Source organism: Takifugu rubripes, chromosome 14 (genome assembly GCF_901000725.2).
Source record: "Takifugu rubripes chromosome 14, fTakRub1.2, whole genome shotgun sequence".
In the NCBI taxonomy this organism is placed as follows: domain Eukaryota; kingdom Metazoa; phylum Chordata; class Actinopteri; order Tetraodontiformes; family Tetraodontidae; genus Takifugu; species Takifugu rubripes.
Window position 1 is genome coordinate 7,171,888 of NC_042298.1, and position 17,556 is coordinate 7,189,443.

General features: G+C 41.2%; 3 protein-coding genes across 3 annotated transcripts; 2 read left to right on the top strand and 1 right to left on the bottom strand.

Moving 5' to 3' along the window:
- The first annotated feature begins 381 nt into the window (after nucleotides 1–381).
- LOC101079491 (kinesin-like protein KIF3A) lies at nucleotides 382–6,399 on the top strand. Its single transcript, XM_029847357.1, has 17 exons — nucleotides 382–529; nucleotides 1,057–1,339; nucleotides 1,431–1,575; nucleotides 1,703–1,787; nucleotides 1,893–1,998; nucleotides 2,073–2,212; nucleotides 2,307–2,504; nucleotides 2,599–2,773; nucleotides 2,901–2,960; nucleotides 3,435–3,588; nucleotides 3,815–3,995; nucleotides 4,223–4,333; nucleotides 4,417–4,542; nucleotides 4,628–4,681; nucleotides 4,768–4,836; nucleotides 4,931–5,061; nucleotides 6,084–6,399. Exons 1-17 carry the CDS (start codon nucleotides 524–526, stop codon nucleotides 6,130–6,132), a joined length of 2,073 nt encoding a protein of 690 aa, XP_029703217.1. The 5' UTR covers nucleotides 382–523; the 3' UTR covers nucleotides 6,133–6,399.
- A 466-nt stretch (nucleotides 6,400–6,865) lies between these two features.
- LOC101070222 (kinesin-like protein KIF3A) lies at nucleotides 6,866–14,406 on the top strand. The gene is made up of 17 exons (XM_029847356.1): nucleotides 6,866–7,023; nucleotides 7,874–8,156; nucleotides 8,248–8,392; nucleotides 8,516–8,600; nucleotides 8,706–8,811; nucleotides 8,885–9,024; nucleotides 9,119–9,316; nucleotides 9,411–9,585; nucleotides 9,673–9,732; nucleotides 10,444–10,597; nucleotides 11,092–11,272; nucleotides 11,500–11,610; nucleotides 11,694–11,819; nucleotides 11,905–11,958; nucleotides 12,045–12,113; nucleotides 12,208–12,338; nucleotides 13,725–14,406. The coding sequence occupies exons 1-17, from the start codon at nucleotides 7,018–7,020 to the stop codon at nucleotides 13,771–13,773; spliced, it is 2,073 nt and encodes a 690-aa protein (XP_029703216.1). The 5' UTR covers nucleotides 6,866–7,017; the 3' UTR covers nucleotides 13,774–14,406.
- A 119-nt stretch (nucleotides 14,407–14,525) lies between these two features.
- LOC101070453 (uncharacterized) lies at nucleotides 14,526–15,284 on the bottom strand. The gene is made up of 4 exons (XM_003970439.3): nucleotides 15,114–15,284; nucleotides 14,977–15,042; nucleotides 14,785–14,874; nucleotides 14,526–14,657 (listed from the first exon to the last, which is right to left on the bottom strand). The coding sequence occupies exons 1-4, from the start codon at nucleotides 15,249–15,251 to the stop codon at nucleotides 14,559–14,561; spliced, it is 393 nt and encodes a 130-aa protein (XP_003970488.1). The 5' UTR covers nucleotides 15,252–15,284; the 3' UTR covers nucleotides 14,526–14,558.
- Nucleotides 15,285–17,556: the final 2,272 nt, after the last annotated feature.

Sequence of the window (17,556 nt, forward strand, 5' to 3'; positions counted from 1 at the left end):
TTATGGTTGCTGGAATTAAAGGATCAGAGGTGTTACAACAGAAAAATGGGCAAGCTCAATGTCATGGTTGGGATGTACAATGATCTCCAACTGAGATGCCTGTAGAGCGACACAAATATGGACATCCCAAGACATGAGGAAAGTGCACCGTACACAAAAGTCTTGATTGCAGTCTTTCATTTTAATGCATAATACAATAATTTCACTGTAAAAAATAAATACATATCTGCAGTAATTACACTGACAAGCTCCAACAACTTTGTCCGAAGCATAAACATACAGAAAGGCTGAGGGATTATCTCCTTTCATACTGAATAAGGATACAGAAATAAACAAGAAATAGATTATAGACGTCGATCGGTCACTACTGCGCATGCGCACTACCACAGCCGGCCACAGACGCCAGACCCGGTGAAGATGGAGAGAACCTTCGGTTTTTAACCCCGACAGTCCGAACAACAGTCAAGCCCAGCCCTGAACATATTTTACCCTTAAATTTTGATTGTTTTGCCTTGCTCTCATTATGCCGGTAAGTCTCCAGATTTTTATTTGACATGCACAGGAGTCCTTCTCGTCCCGTCCTTAGTCTACACTCAACGATGTGATGCTAACCGGGTAGCATTCTTAGCTTGTTTATTGCCGTGTTATTCTCGGACAATGACAGTTATATGTTGCTCCTAATGTCCAAGAAACTATGCAGCATAGAATGTTTTCGAATGGCAACATAAACAAAGGACAAATTCTCCCAATTAGCTATTATCTGTCAAGTAGATGACGTTATAACATGTTTGTTATTACCTTATACACACACACACACACAGAATTGTATTCCAAGTGGCAAATTCATAATTTAGAATTATGTTGAATTATAAAGACCTTAACCTTCATTCGGTTTGTTAAATCTTTCAGCATCATAGGTGTGCTGTGAATAGACTAACTACTGCTTTATAGCCGTACTGTTACGTGCTTGTTAATTGAAATTGCGACATTATTAGCTCACTATCCACTCCAGTCTTACATTTTTAGGCATTCATATCTTTTATATTTTCATTTTAGAGCAATAAGTCTGATAAACCAGACAAACAGGAGGTGAGTGACAACGTGAAAGTGGTGGTGAGATGCCGACCCCTCAACCAGAAAGAAGTCATCATGGGCTTCAAATCGTCGGTGGATGTAGACGAGATCCGTGGGACCGTAACAGTCCACAAGCTGGAAAATCCTCAGGAGCCTCCCAAGACATTTACGTTTGATACTGTGTTTGGACCAGACAGCAAACAACTGGACGTCTACAACCTCACCGCCCGCCCCATCATCGAATCAGTGTTGGAGGGATATAATGGTGAAGTTACTGATATCACTCTCCTCTAGTACTGAGTTGTTGTTTCCACAGGTAAAGCTGAAGTTATTTTGCACGTTATTTACCATTTCAGGCACCATTTTTGCATATGGACAAACTGGCACCGGTAAAACCTTCACCATGGAGGGTGTGAGAGCCGTGCCAGAACTTAGAGGGATAATCCCCAACTCTTTTGCTCATATCTTTGGGCACATTGCCAAAGCAGAAGGTGACAAAAGGTCAGTAATCTCTTATTCTTATAGAAGTAAAGTGGTTGATAACACACTTTATCTTCCTCTGTACCTGAACTATTAATTTGTACGATCTTACAACCTTCTGTTACTGTTCTATATGTAAATTCTACAGGTTTCTGGTAACTGTTTCATATTTGGAGATTTATAATGAGGAGGTGCGGAATTTGTTGGGCAAGGATCAGAATCAGAGACTAGAGGTAACCAACATTACCATGAAATTTTGATTACATTCTACATATTTTTTAATGTTGGACATCTGCAAATATTATTTTGTGTGATCAAGTTCTGCGTCATCGTCACAGGTGAAAGAAAGACCAGATGTTGGTGTTTATATCAAAGACCTCCCCGGTTATGTTGTATACAACGCCGATGACATGGACAGGTTTATGTCTCTAGGCAACAAAAACCGTGAGCAATCTAACCAGCAACTTTACTTTGTAACCCTTCTGTCTATTATACGTTAAGCCATTTTTTTAAATCAGGTTCTGTTGGTGCCACCAACATGAATGAACACAGCTCCCGTTCCCACGCAATCTTCACCATCACCATCGAATGCAGCGAGAAGGGCGTGGATGGCAACCAGGTTATGCGCATGGGAAAGCTTCACCTGGTTGATCTTGCTGTATGTATCCGGGAAAATCAAGTATTTCCGAGGAAATGAGGCGACGCAGGTGCTGCGACAACGGCCACATCTGACATTAGCTGTTTGTGTTCAGGGCTCAGAGAGACAGGGCAAGACTGGAGCCACAGGTCAGCGTTTGAAAGAAGCTACAAAGATCAATCTTTCACTGTCCACGCTGGGAAACGTCATCTCTGCCTTGGTGGATGGCAAGAGCACGCACGTGCCTTACAGGAACTCTAAACTCACCCGTCTGCTGCAAGATTCACTGGGAGGGAACTCAAAGACCATGATGGTAAAAGTTTAGCGAGCATAACTGTGCCCTGTCAGAGAGGAAAATATGCAGATTCAAAATGTTAATCTAGATCTGATGCACATTTCCTCAACAGTGTGCAAATATAGGCCCTGCAGACTATAACTATGATGAGACCATCAGCACACTACGCTACGCTAACAGGGCTAAAAACATCAAGAACAAAGCCAGGATCAACGAGGACCCCAAGGATGCCTTATTACGCAAGTTTCAGAAGGAGATTGAGGATCTTAAAAAGAAATTGATGGAAGGTAATGACTGGAGTAGGAGTCTGTCTTGCATGTAGTATTTAAAAAGTTATGCTTGTGTTTCATGTGATTATTGTCGGGGGTTTTCAGAATTTTTTATATCTAAATATATTTGTGTGATTTTTTTCAGATGAGTTTAATGAAAGTGGAGACGAGGGAACAGAGGCAGGAGAGGGCCACATGAGAAAAGGTAAAAATATCGCACAACACATAGTGTAGTGCTGTAGTGTGAACTCTGCTATTTCTGTCATCCTAAACCTTTTTACAACAGTATACATCCTTCTGGTGAGTGTCACAGCTGCCTTTGGTCAATGCAGTCAAAAAAATTATTTTCTCTAAATCTGTGTTTTTGTTACGTGGATGACCAGTAATGATTTTAATGTTAATGTGAGATTAAATTACTCATTGTTTGGAGGAGGGTTCCTAATTTTTTCACATGACTAGCTCTAGGTGAGGGGGCTTAAGGTGATATCAATAACACTTAGTCAGGGGCTTTTCTGTGTGGTCTAAAATAAAATATAGACAGCAGACTTATTAACTCATGCAGTGCATAATGTAAAGACCAATGAATTGCCACCTTTTTCGAGTGTATACATTTGACCCCGATATTAATCTAAAATTGGCCTGTAAATTGATGACATTTTGCATCCTTTTGTGCTTTAAGGGAGGAAAATCCCTGCAGACAAGATGATGGAGATGCAGGCCAAGATAGACGAGGAAAGAAAGACTTTGGAGGCCAAGCTGGACATGGAGGAAGAGGAGAAGAACAGGGCAAAAGCAGAGCTGGAGAGGAGGGAGAATGACATTCTTAAAGCACAGTGAGTTCAAGAAAGCACAACACACTTAATTCGGGGTGCAAATGTGTCAGTAACCTTCCGTGAAACACCCTGATTCTTTTGTACTGTTTAACCCTATTTCAGTAACCAGGTATTAAACTGATCATTTTGCGAGTGATTTATGTAGAGTGAATAATATAAATGGTTTCAATAAAGTTGTTTAGTAGAGTTTGTGAGAGTTTAGAGTTGTGATCTGTGCTTCTGTTAGGCAGGAGCATCAACTTCTGCTGGAGAAACTATCAGCGTTGGAGAAGAAGGTGATTGTGGGTGGTGTGGACCTCCTGGCCAAGGCCGAAGAACAAGAGAAGCTTTTGCAGGAGTCCAACAAGGAACTGGAAGAACGTCGTCAGAGAGCAGAGCAGCTGCACAAGGAACTGGCAGAGAAAGAGGTGCTTCATAATATGTTCTACGGTCATGAGCGTAATCTAGAACACATTCAAGTACAGTTCATCACTATCGGTGCAGGTAGGACTAACAAATCCTGTCATTTATGGTAGAAATAGCCTCAAATTGTTTAGGATAAACACACAGACTTACTGAGCCCAGGATATTAATCAGACTAGTATGAATGTAAAGGGCACCTGTCAAGTAATCCAATGACCTGTCCCTGAATCAGCAAGAACGCCTGGACATAGAAGAGAAATACACCAGTCTGCAGGAGGAAGCTCAAGGAAAAACCAAGAAACTGAAAAAAGTGTGGACCATGCTGATGGCTGCCAAGTCAGAAGTGAGTAGAACCTGAAACACTTTTCAGGCCATGGCTGAATTGTTTTCAGGGAAAGAGTTTGATAGTTTATGCCTGCGTGTTAGATGGCCGATCTCCAGCAAGAGAACCACAGAGAGATCGAGGACCTTCTGGAGAACATCCGCCAGCTGAGCCGGGAGCTGCGACTGCAGATGCTCATCATAGACAGCTTCATTCCCCAGGAATATCAGGTGTGTATGAGGGCGCGCAGATTTGCTAGCAACACTCCTACTAACCCAAAAAATGAGTGCTGATGGTTGTGTGTTTGCTGTGTAGGAGATGATAGAGAACTACGTGCATTGGAACGAAGACATTGGAGAATGGCAGCTGGTGAGCTCAGATTATGCTCACTGGGTTTGCTGTCATGTACAGGAACCTGAGCTGTGCAGTGACTGGACTTTTCTGTGTTGTGTTAGAAATGTGTAGCGTACACTGGCAACAACATGAGGAAACAGACGCCTGTTCCAGACAAAAAGGAAAAGGACGTGAGTAGACTGGCGTTGTCCGCAGCAGTCTTTGTTACCATGGTGTTTCTGTCGTACGGTGTTTGCACAAACTCTCGTGTCCTGTTTCTTGCAGCCTTTTGAGGTGGATTTATCTAGTTTGTATCTGGCCTACACAGAGGAGAGCATGCGCCAGTCACTGATGAAGCAAGAGAGACCCAGAACATCAAAAAGCAGCAAGAGTGGTCGTCCCAAGACAGGAAGACGGTAATCTCACTTCCAGACAGACCACAAGCGGCTTGATGTTCCCCTTTCTGCTGCGCATTAGTACGACTATGACTTTCTTCTGACTACCTGAATGTCTCTCAGCTCCTGCAGCCGGCACCCGTCTGGACCTGTATTGGGGGGGGGCGTTGGCCTCTACAGGGGCTGTATTTCTTATTTTTTAATAGCTGTCAGCAGTAAAGCAAGCAGCACTGGCATCTGAATACCTTTTGTGTCAGACAGAATTTGCTTTGTGAAGATGAGTCTGTTAAACAGATTTTTTTATCACAATGAATATTATCGAATTGTTGTTTGTAGAAGCTTTGCCGAACCTTAACAGGGGAAGGAAGCGGGTAAAACCACAAACAACCAAATAGCAATTGGCAACAGAAAATGAGAAAAAAAATAAAACGGAAAGAGTTACAAGTTATCAACTTTGCATCAAAGTCCAAAGAATTGAGGGGGAGAATATTCAGGCCACCCATGAGACAGAAACAAGCAGAGGAAGGATGAATATAAGGGACAATATATCCACCCTGCAGAGCAACCGTTTCTCCTCGGATTTTCCATTTTTTAACCTCTTATTTATGTGAAATCATTTTGGGTGACACTTTGTCTAACAACCACTATTTGAGTTGTGAAACTAGTACTTTATTTGTGAGAATGCAAAAAAGATTCACTGACTTTTTTCCACATGTAGCCCAAAATGGCCTAAAAGTTGAAAAAAGTCATTGAAATGTTCCTTTTTTTGCATTTTTGTTGTGTTTTCTGCACAGTCTCTTCAGAGTCCTAATACTAACTCTGAATACCTCTGAGTTGAAAGAGAAACTTTTCTTCATTATTAAACCTGGGACCAAAGTATAGTTTCACCAGTTATCTAATGGCCTGCACAGCATTTTGTAGAAGCAGCAAGATGCAGAGGTTGTTAATGTCTCAAGAGGTCGACTCTTTTCGTTGCCATTATATTTCAACTTATTGCTTTTTGTCACGGCTGGTCTTAATACTCTTCTTTACATTTCACACAGGAAAAGATCTGCAAAACCAGAAGCTGTGATTGAATCCCTTCTGCAATGAAGACAAGTGCTCAACTTTTATGCTGCCTGTAGAAGACAAGTCTTTAGGGCATTATGACAACTTTGTTGTTCACAATTCTTTAAATTATGTCAACACACTGTATAGCTCATATTTCTGAATGTTTAAGATGAACCTTTTACAGGATTAAGACTTCCTGTCTGAGAAGTAATTTCTATTTATTTGAATTACTGTTGTTTACTGTGGTTTTTAAATGCATTTTAACCGTGAACTGTGTAAATAAATCAGAATTTGTCCTGCCCCCTTAAATTACTTTATATTCCAGAAACTCTCTCTTTTTACCTCAGTTAACGTACATTTGCAAAACATCCTTGCGTCATGTTGCCAATGTCACCAAAAACATTTAACCCGTTTTCTCTATTCAAAATGCTCAGAAAAATACCAAACTATTTTCTATAATAACCTCAGAGCAAAGTAACACGATAATTTAAATGGAGCCTAAAATGGATCCTGTCATAAAATAAATGCTTTCTTGCTTTTTAAGAATCCATTGAGATTCAATTCTATTTTTAAAAAATAACATTATACCTTAATTCTAGAGATTTTAATTACAGTTTCCACTCCAGATCTCGTGCCCGAGCAATTAGTCTGATTTTCTTGGTCAGCATTCTTTAATGGAATTTTATAGAACCACTTAAGTGTATTTTATTTTATTGAAGATTCGTCCTCCTGGCCACATGGTGGCGGTAGTACGGCGAATCTGTCAGAATACACCGCTAGCTGAGGTAAAGAATAAGAAAATCCATCGGATGAGACAAGCTGTGGATATGGTGTTATTGTTTTTAGCGGATACATTAAGCCCTTCTGCAAACCTTTGCACAGATTTATCAGCAATAACACACAAAGTAATCTCCCCGACTATTCATCATGCCGGTAAGTGACCACCACACATTTGTTCAGTGTTGCAGGTCTTCTCTTCCATCTCCTGGTCCTCCCGTCCTTCAGTCCTCAGTCACTGATGTGATGCTAATTGTTTAGCTCGTCACTTTATGGTGAAGAATCATACGGTGATTCTGTGCCCACTCTCTTCATTTGGATTTGATAGTTTTGATAAGTCACAGGTCATCACGGAAAACCGGAACGGAGAGTAAATCTGGAAGCCAGCTGCTCCTGGCGACCATTTTTTCTGCAGATGCGCTTGATAGGCGAACCACAAGTGATCTGTTTCCTTTGATTCTCTCCGGCTGACTAATTTTCGAGAAGGCCGGTTTCCGAGTAAAGATCAACGTCAGTCAATCTCAGTTACCATGGCAACTGAAGCAGGCACATTTCCCGGCTTTCTATTTCAATGCTTATCTGACATTGTGGTAACCACATGCTTATTTGCCATTTATATAATAAATGAAGTGGTAAACAGTCGATTTGTGGCTGTTAAGGTCACCACGTACTCTTTGCTGCTGCCATGCTTGACCAGTTTCATCCGTGATCAGCATCAGGCTGCTCCAGTTAAAGTTTGCTTATAGAAGCTCAAGCACAAGGATTGCCTATTAAAAAATTAAGAGTTATATGAATTATTCAGGACAGGAAAGACCATATTTTCTTAAAGAGAAACCTATTATGGTATCTAAGTGCCTCATTAGCTCATGTATTGTCGTATTTTACTAATGATTTAACAGGCTTTACATTTGCACTGTTCTGTGCAGATTTATCAACTCTTATTCATTACTACATTAAGAGGTCTGACATATTTGGGGTGTTGTTATCTTTATTATCTTAATTTTAGAGCAATAAGTCTGATAAACCAGACAAACAGGAGGTGAGTGACAACGTGAAAGTGGTGGTGAGATGCCGACCCCTCAACCAGAAAGAAGTCATCATGGGCTTCAAATCGTCGGTGGATGTAGACGAGATCCGTGGGACCGTAACAGTCCACAAGCTGGAAAATCCTCAGGAGCCTCCCAAGACATTTACGTTTGATACTGTGTTTGGACCAGACAGCAAACAACTGGACGTCTACAACCTCACCGCCCGCCCCATCATCGAATCAGTGTTGGAGGGATATAATGGTGAAGTTACTGATATCACTCTCCTCTAGTACTGAGTTGTTGTTTCCACAGGTAAAGCTGAAGTTATTTTGCACATTATTTACCATTTCAGGCACCATTTTTGCATATGGACAAACTGGCACCGGTAAAACCTTCACCATGGAGGGTGTGAGAGCCGTGCCAGAACTTAGAGGGATAATCCCCAACTCTTTTGCTCATATCTTTGGGCACATTGCCAAAGCAGAAGGTGACAAAAGGTCAGTAATCTCTTATTCAGAAGTAAAGTGGTTGATAACACACTTTATCTTCCTCTGTACCTGAACTATTAATTTGTACGATCTTACAACCTTCTGTTACTGTTCTATATGTAAATTCTACAGGTTTCTGGTAACTGTTTCATATTTGGAGATTTATAATGAGGAGGTGCGGAATTTGTTGGGCAAGGATCAGAATCAGAGACTAGAGGTAACCAACATTACCATGAAATTTTGATTACATTCTACATATTTTTTAATGTTGGACATCTGCAAATATTATTTTGTGTGATCAAGTTCTGCGTCATCGTCACAGGTGAAAGAAAGACCAGATGTTGGTGTTTATATCAAAGACCTCCCCGGTTATGTTGTATACAACGCCGATGACATGGACAGGTTTATGTCTCTAGGCAACAAAAACCGTGAGCAATCTAACCAGCAACTTTACTTTGTAACCCTTCTGTCTATTATACGTTAAGCCATTTTTTTAATCAGGTTCTGTTGGTGCCACCAACATGAATGAACACAGCTCCCGTTCCCACGCAATCTTCACCATCACCATCGAATGCAGCGAGAAGGGCGTGGATGGAAACCAGGTTATGCGCATGGGAAAGCTTCACCTGGTTGATCTTGCTGTATGTATCCGGGAAAATCAAGTATTTCCGAGGAAATGAGGCGACGCAGGTGCTGCGACATCGGCCACATCTGACATTAGCTGTTTGTGTTCAGGGCTCAGAGAGACAGGGCAAGACTGGAGCCACAGGTCAGCGTTTGAAAGAAGCTACAAAGATCAATCTTTCACTGTCCACGCTGGGAAACGTCATCTCTGCCTTGGTGGATGGCAAGAGCACGCACGTGCCTTACAGGAACTCTAAACTCACCCGTCTGCTGCAAGATTCACTGGGAGGGAACTCAAAGACCATGATGGTAAAAGTTTAGCGAGCATAACTGTGCCCTGTCAGAGAGGAAAATATGCAGATTCAAAATGTTAATCTAGATCTGATGCACATTTCCTCAACAGTGTGCAAATATAGGCCCTGCAGACTATAACTATGATGAGACCATCAGCACACTACGCTACGCTAACAGGGCTAAAAACATCAAGAACAAAGCCAGGATCAACGAGGACCCCAAGGATGCCTTATTACGCAAGTTTCAGAAGGAGATTGAGGAGCTTAAAAAGAAATTGATGGAAGGTAATGACTGGAGTAGGAGTCTGTCTTGCATGTAGTATTTAAAAAGTTACGCTTGTGTTTTGTGTGATTATTGTCGGTTTTTTTCAGATGAGTTTGATGAAAGTGAAGACGAAGGGACAGAGGCAGGAGAGGGCCACAGGAGGAGAGGTAAAAGTACAGAGTACATGTGGATCCGAAAGCTCTGCAACATTAAGGGTTGTGCAATAGTTTTAAATCTACTGAGGCTGTGACCATTTTAATACTCAGCATTTAATAAAAACTGCATAATAAGGTGTTGGATGGGGAGGTTTCAGGACTTGACATATCAGCTTTGATTATTTGTAGGATTTCCTTTGAAAATTGCTGTTCACCCATTTCCTGTGTCGTATGAGATCATAGTAAAAACTTACAAATAGGATGAGATGATATAATGTTGGTCAGACTGAAACCCTACACTGTAATTTGTATACATGAGGGCGTCCAAATCATCATCATGGAAATAATTATTTTAGTCATTAAAGTCTCTCAAGGTTTTTCCATTGTTGAACAGGTGAAAATAAATAAACTTTATATTCAAAGTTAAGCAATTAATGTGAAATGCTACCCCCCCAAAATGCACAACAATGGATCAAATAAACCACCAAATGGTTAAATCATGGGTCAAAGCCGATGAAATGCCAACGCCACGTTCTTTAAAATTTTAAAAAGAAAGGGACCATAATGATCTGCCTGCAACCCTCTCTTGAATTTTCTTTTCCTGTTCTATTTCCCCTCAATTATTATCTAATTCATGCTTAATAAACGGATATATATAAAATGAAACGCCAACTAAAGCATTTTTACCGATGAACAGAACCTGTTTTAATCTTCTCCTTTAAGGGAGGAAAATCCCTGCAGACAAGATGATGGAGATGCAGGCCAAGATAGACGAGGAAAGAAAGGCCTTGGAGGCCAAGCTGGACATGGAGGAAGAGGAGAAGAACAGGGCAAAAGCAGAGCTGGAGAGGAGGGAGAATGACCTTCTTAAAGCACAGTGAGTTCAAGAAAGCAAACACAAGATTCCACAGTTCAAACGTTTTGAGAACAGTGCTGCAGCCCATAGTATTCATGCTGTAGCCTGGAATTCACAGAGGTGGTACAGGCCCATTATGGTGACTTAACTTGTACTTATGTTTATATTTACTTTACTTTTAAACTGCCCCAGATGGAGGAGAGATGACTTTGATAACATGTTCACAATCTATTTGCATGGGTGCTTTAATTTTTATATTGACCCAAAACCAAAATAAATGCAATGTTTTGGTTCCTCGCTGAAGACAGGAAGACAAAAAAACAGCAAATGGTTTGGACCCCCAAGAAAGAAAGTAATTCAATTCAAATTGGCGATAGATGAATATTGCTGACGTTTGTGGTGGACTTGATTTGAGATTGCTCAACTATCAAGAATGACGATGTACAATAAATCAAAGAGGTTAAAGACATTTAATCTTTGTGAGAGTTTAGAGTTGTGATCTGTGCTTCTGTTAGGCAGGAGCATCAACTTCTGCTGGAGAAACTATCAGCGTTGGAGAAGAAGGTGATTGTGGGTGGTGTGGACCTCCTGGCCAAGGCCGAAGAACAAGAGAAGCTTTTGCAGGAGTCCAACAAGGAACTGGAAGAACGTCGTCAGAGAGCAGAGCAGCTGCACAAGGAACTGGCAGAGAAAGAGGTGCTTCATAATATGTTCTACGGTCATGAGTGTAATCTAGAACACATTCAAGTACAGTTCATCACTATCAGTGCAGGTAGGACTAACAAATCCTGTCATTTATGGTAGAAATAGCCTCAAATTGTTTAGGATAAACACACAGACTTACTGAGCCCAGGATATTAATCAGACTAGTATGAATGTAAAGGGCACCTGTCAAGTAATCCAATGACCTTTCCCTGAATCAGCAAGAACGCCTGGACATAGAAGAGAAATACACCAGTCTGCAGGAGGAAGCTCAAGGAAAAACCAAGAAACTGAAAAAAGTGTGGACCATGCTGATGGCTGCCAAGTCAGAAGTGAGTAGAACCTGAAACACTTTTCAGGCCATGGCTGAATTGTTTTCAGGGAAAGAGTTTGATAGTTTATGCCTGCGTGTTAGATGGCCGATCTGCAGCAAGAGAACCACAGAGAGATCGAGGACCTTCTGGAGAACATCCGCCAGCTGAGCCGGGAGCTGCGACTGCAGATGCTCATCATAGACAGCTTCATTCCCCAGGAATATCAGGTGTGTATGAGGGCGCGCAGATTTGCTAGCAACACTCCTACTAACCCAAAAAATGAGTGCTGATGGTTGTGTGTTTGCTGTGTAGGAGATGATAGAGAACTACGTGCATTGGAACGAAGACATTGGAGAATGGCAGCTGGTGAGCTCAGATTATGCTCACTGGGTTTGCTGTCATGTACAGGAACCTGAGCTGTGCAGTGACTGGACTTTTCTGTGTTGTGTTAGAAATGTGTAGCGTACACTGGCAACAACATGAGAAAGCAGACGCCTGTTCCAGACAAAAAGGAAAAGGACGTGAGTAGACTGGCGTTGTCCGCAGCAGTCTTTGTTACCATGGTGTTTCTGTCGTACGGTGTTTGCACAAACTCTCGTGTCCTGTTTCTTGCAGCCTTTTGAGGTGGATTTATCTAGTTTGTATCTGGCCTACACAGAGGAGAGCATGCGCCAGTCACTGATGAAGCAAGAGAGACCCAGAACATCAAAAAGCAGCAAGAGTGGCCGTCCCAAGACAGGAAGACGGTAATCTCACTTCCAGACAGACCACAAGCGGCTGTCTTATACAGGGGCTGTTTAACAACTGTTGCTGTTTAACCTTCACATCTGATGCCTTTTTTACACCTTTTTTCTGTTGATCTGTTAAATCTCAGAGAGAAAGTCAACAAACATGTTAAACAATTAATTGATTTATGCGCATGATTGATACACTCAAAATCAAAATATTAAGACTAATTGGAAAATTGATAGAATTTGCATTTTACACTGTCGGATCGTCAGTTGGTTCGAGCTTTGAACTGCAAAAAGAAGAAATGGGAGCAGGAGGTTAAAAAGAATGAAGCGACCAGTTTCTTTCAAAATTCCATTAAATTGAAATAGGCTGCCCAACAGCTGATTAAACGTTTCAGAACATCGCTCCAAAAGTGATGAAGATGGCTTCGTCATCAGGTTTATCCACTCTAGAAGGTTTTGTAAACCTCCCTTGGTGTCCATCTCCAAAGGTTCTCAGCGGCATTTAAGTCAGGGGAACACGCAGGTTGGTCTAAAAGTGATGTTATTCCCCTGGAAGAGGTCTGCGTCAGGCGTTGTCCTGACCAACCCAGTCTTGACCACCCTCAATCATGAGCGACGTCGCTGCAACACCTGCTCACGGCCAGCGGCCGTGTGACGCCCTGCTCTTCAGGTCCGATGACGCCAAGAGCAGCCCTGGACAGACAGCCAAGCAGATCCTTGCTGGTGAAATGTTTTTTGCCTGCGCAGTTGACTTTAGTGTTCCATTTCCCTCAGCATCTTTTAAGGATTTAAAAATGGTTGTGTTACTGTGTCCGACCTCGTCAGCGATGGCGTGGTGCAAGAGGCGTGGCTTATGCAGGTCAGCAGTCCGCTTGCATTCAAACACAGGAAGGTTTTATTTGCTGTGGCCATCAGGAGGTGATGACAGTCTCAGTACCTACCAGAATTAGTCTTTTACACACTATGGTCTTAAACCAGCAGATGGACGGCCTATTTCAGTTTAGTTATTGTTTTTGTCTCGCTCCCATTACTTTATTTTTTTTATTTATTTTTTCACATTTTTAAGCACTACATCGAACCTTCATAATATCGAACAGTGTAAAAATGAAATTATTTCAGTTTTTAAAGAGGTCGCAGATTTTGATCAATAGCATATGCATTTAGTTACTTTGATGGTAACACTGTTCACGTTTGTACCTCTTGTGTATATGGAAACGACACAAGATCTGATTAAATAAGGTTTTGGATGTGGCGGTTTGCCTCCGCTGTTGAAAGTATTTATTAAAAATCATGTCATTAATTTGTACCGCTGTGGGTTTTTTATCCCGATAAACATCTTTCTGAGAAATAAGAATGCGGAACGCTGCACTGATAACCGTTTTCTTCAATTTCACACAGGAAAAGGTCTGCAAAACCTGATGCTGTGATCGAATCCCTTCTGCAGTGAAGACAACTGCTCAACTTTTGTGTCCTATGTCTTTAGTGAATTCTGAAGAAATTATTCAGTAAACAATAATCTAAATACGCTGAACAGCTCATGTGTTGTAAATGCCTTCGATGCACCTTTGCAGGATAAAGAATTCCCGTCTGTGAGGAGTCAAGTGTTTTTATTTGTATTTATTTGCATTACTGTGGCTTCTTTAAATGCTTTCACTTTACAAATGTTTAGGGAATGAAAATGAACACTAATGTATTTTATCAGAGTTCCACTATATCTGCATGGGCTTCGGACACACTTTCTTTCTTATCTTCATCTCAATACCTCTGGTTACTTGTAGCCATTTTACATTCATGATAGCATCTCTTTAATCATACGTGTGTTGCCTTTAATGTGGTCTAATGTGGCGAGAGCGACCAGAGACTGGACTCTGATGCTGCTGAGCTGAGCTTGCATGTAAACCAGCACCTGTACTGTATGTTATTGACCTCACTTTAACACGTCAAAACACTGTAATCAGTAGAAATGTACTCTACTTGTGTTTTAAAGCAATGGAGATTATTTAATTTTATGACGGGTTTTCATTGTTATTGTAATGTGTGCTGTATGTTTTCCTCATTAAACATTTTCTCCTTTATCGCAGATTTGAGATGTTCTTTTTTGATATGAATATATAAACACAGACTGGAACCTCCGATTCACATAAACAAGCATTTTGACAATACAAAGGCTAGATTTTAGAAAAAATAATTTATTTGGAATAAATAAAAATAAATATAATTCAAGTATCCATGTTACAACTCAATCTTTGTGCATGCAGTGATGTTTGTTAGGAGAGATTTCAGAGAAATTGTGTTGTTCATGTTCAGGTGGCAGTTGGTGATGTTTGTCAGCTGAAACAAAAACATTCACTGTTAATTTCAGGCACACAAACATGGCTGCATTCAAATGCAAGCGCATTCTCGTTAGTTCTCATTAAAGCTGTGCAGGGTGAATTAGACACATTTATGCCCTGGTTACCTTGTTGTACTGATGCAGGTGTTTGGTGAGTTTGGACTGGTTGAAATCGGTCAAATTCAGGGACTTCTCAGCCAGGCAGAAGAAGTACATCTGTGAGAATAAAGGTTCAGTCAGTTGAATTGGATCTGGAGGATCCTGTCGGACGTCCTGCACCAGTGTCCAGGATGCAGCATGAAAAGACTGAAAACTTACCCAACATCTGCTTGCGTCTCCCTTCCATGGCCTCTTAACCCTAGAAGTCAGGTTCTTTTGTGAAAACTGAAAAGATGAGAACGTCAGTATATTTCCAAACACACATGCTGAGCACAGTTTTTCTTTTTGCCCCTTACCGTATTTAACATATTATTTGCATCAGCAAAGATTGACTTGAGCAGCACGTTTGTTTTCGGTGGCGGTATGGAGGCCACGTCCACAATGACAACCATGGCCCCGATCAGTGCCAGACTTTGAATGATGAAGCTCTTCATGACTGTGAGGAAACTGTGGCAGGTAGTCGGCAGTCTGAGTGGACGGCTTGAGTGTGCAGCACCTAATACCGCCTCATTTTTATTATGGCAGCAACACTTTACCCCGTACACGTCAGAGGAAGAGTGCACCAAATAAGGACGTGTCGATCTGATGAATTATCAGATGTTCCATTTGGTGCAGAACCGCGGTTATTAAAAGAGGAATTTAAGTTGATGGGCAGAGGTTACTCAAAGCATCCACAGGCTGACCTTCTGGTGAAAAACACAAAGCTCTTAACCTTAATACTTTTACTGATTGTATCTAGTGTGACACCTATATTTGACCCCTACATGGTGCCTGAAACCATACAGATACAGTCAATGAAGGATCACACCCCCCCCCCTCCCCCTCCTTCCATTATTACTACTTGGGTTTTTCCCAGGTACTTTGAAATTGTAACACACGTACGTGTTGGTCATGCAAGTAAGTGGGAGAACTTTTGCGTTTGGCTTTCATCGTACCCACCGCGGACTGGAAACAATATGACCAGAAGGAAAATAAACTTAGGTGACACAGGTGACAACATCAGGGCAGCTTCAAAGCAAAAAAATGTGATGATTAATCTTTACTTCGGGGGGTTCTTGATATTGCATCATAGAACTATGCTCTGATCAGGGCAGGGAAGAAGCTGACTGCATTTTGCTGCTGATTGCATGTGCATTTATTGGTCTGGTGGTTCAGAATTGCAGTAGAAGGCAATGAGGACATTAGCAACATGTGGCAGAAATAGTTGAGTGGATGAGCTCAGAGTCCTTTCAGTGCTGAAGAAAACAATCTTCACGGCATTAGAAGTGGGGGGAAAAAACCAAACCACTTTTAGATCAAGAGATGCCTTTAAGACGCTAAATGTGTCAGTGGCAGGAGCCTTCCTGTTTAAGAATCTTAAACTCATGCGCTCATAAATCACCTTCAAAGTTCTGAAAACAGATTTCCTGGGCTGATAAATCGAAGATAAACTATCAAAGTGATGAAATAACCAATTCTGGTGAAGTAAAGAGACGCTGTGCGGGCGACAGTGATGTGCAAAATGGATCAGCGGCCTCACCGCTGTTACTGAGGACGTGACCACTGAGAGAAGCAACAGGATGAGCTCGTGCTAAAAATAATACATGTCATCGGTATCAAAAGTATAATCGCTGTGGAGTAACGATAAGAAAAACTGTCTCATTGTCCAAATGATTTCAAAAGAGACTGTTCCATGATATGTGCTGATGTTTGAAGCGAAGCCTCATCCTCTAGTCAAGCTTAACCCTGCCAAGTGTCATGGTGAAGATGCACGTAGGGGCGAAGGCAGAGAACACCCCTGGATGGGGCGCCAGCTCATCACAGGGTCCTAAAATATCATTAAATATCGTCCTTAAGTTCTAACCTGTAGGTTGTTTAAGTGTCGTTGTGTTCAGACGAGGTCCGATAATCGATCATTTTGTGAAAAGTGTAGAAAAATGAATTTATTTCTGGATCCCGACAGCCAACATGGTTTTCTCTTAGAGTAGTACCAAGCAAACATTATTATTACATTATTATTACAAACATTATTTATTAATTATTAAAACTGATAACAAGGTAAATATTGAATTTTAATCCAATACAATTTTCCTTTATTTGCTAATTCAAGACCACAGAGCTACAGTTTGGGAACAGATTTTTATTTATTTGGTTATAGTTAAATAGTAAGCTAATTTGCTAGGTTCTTTTAAAATTTAAATATTGTCTTAGAATTTTAGGAAAATAGATTTTTTTAAATCTAAATTGTGCTTTATTGTCATGATAATTGCGCTGACATACATAGTCAAATTTGCCTTTTGCTCAACACTGTTAAGAAAGGAAATGCAGCAACAAACAAACTATAAAGTGTTTTAGGAGGGACAACAAACGGTTTCTAATGTAACCACAAGTGCAGAATGTAAACAATAGTGTGGTGCAGACTGAGTGGCATCAGTATCAGCAACACAAGACTGAATCCATGTCTGGTGGCCCGAGTGTGTGTGTACGTGTGTGAGAGACAGGTCTGGGTTAGAGGCCTGGGGAAGAGTGGAAGATCTGCATGTCTGTCCGTCCGTCCATCCGTCTTCTTTAACTTGACCAATTTATCCCTGTCGTGGTCACGGGGAGGGTGCTGGTGCCAGTTCCTTGCAGCATATGGGGGTTCAGTACCAGCACCTTAAATTTTCTTCACACTGTCCGACACTCCTGTACATAACTTTTCATTTCTGTATATAATGTACACAGCAATGTACATAATAGAAGAGTCTTTTCTTTTTTTCT

Coding starts and splice junctions, on each gene's coding strand:
- LOC101070222 (XM_029847356.1), top strand. Junction 8,157..8,247: donor AGTGTTGGAGGGATATAATG/GTGAAGTTACTG, acceptor TTACCATTTCAG/GCACCATTTTTGCATATGGA. Junction 11,959..12,044: donor ACATTGGAGAATGGCAGCTG/GTGAGCTCAGAT, acceptor GTGTTGTGTTAG/AAATGTGTAGCGTACACTGG.
- LOC101079491 (XM_029847357.1), top strand. Junction 1,999..2,072: donor GTCTCTAGGCAACAAAAACC/GTGAGCAATCTA, acceptor TTTTTAAATCAG/GTTCTGTTGGTGCCACCAAC. Junction 3,589..3,814: donor AATGACATTCTTAAAGCACA/GTGAGTTCAAGA, acceptor TGCTTCTGTTAG/GCAGGAGCATCAACTTCTGC.
- LOC101070453 (XM_003970439.3), bottom strand. CDS start 15,251: ATGAAGAGCTTCATCATTCAAAGTCTGGCACTGATCGGGGCCATGGTT. Junction 14,875..14,976: donor GAGACGCAAGCAGATGTTGG/GTAAGTTTTCAG, acceptor TTATTCTCACAG/ATGTACTTCTTCTGCCTGGC. Junction 14,658..14,784: donor ACCTGCATCAGTACAACAAG/GTAACCAGGGCA, acceptor TTTTTGTTTCAG/CTGACAAACATCACCAACTG.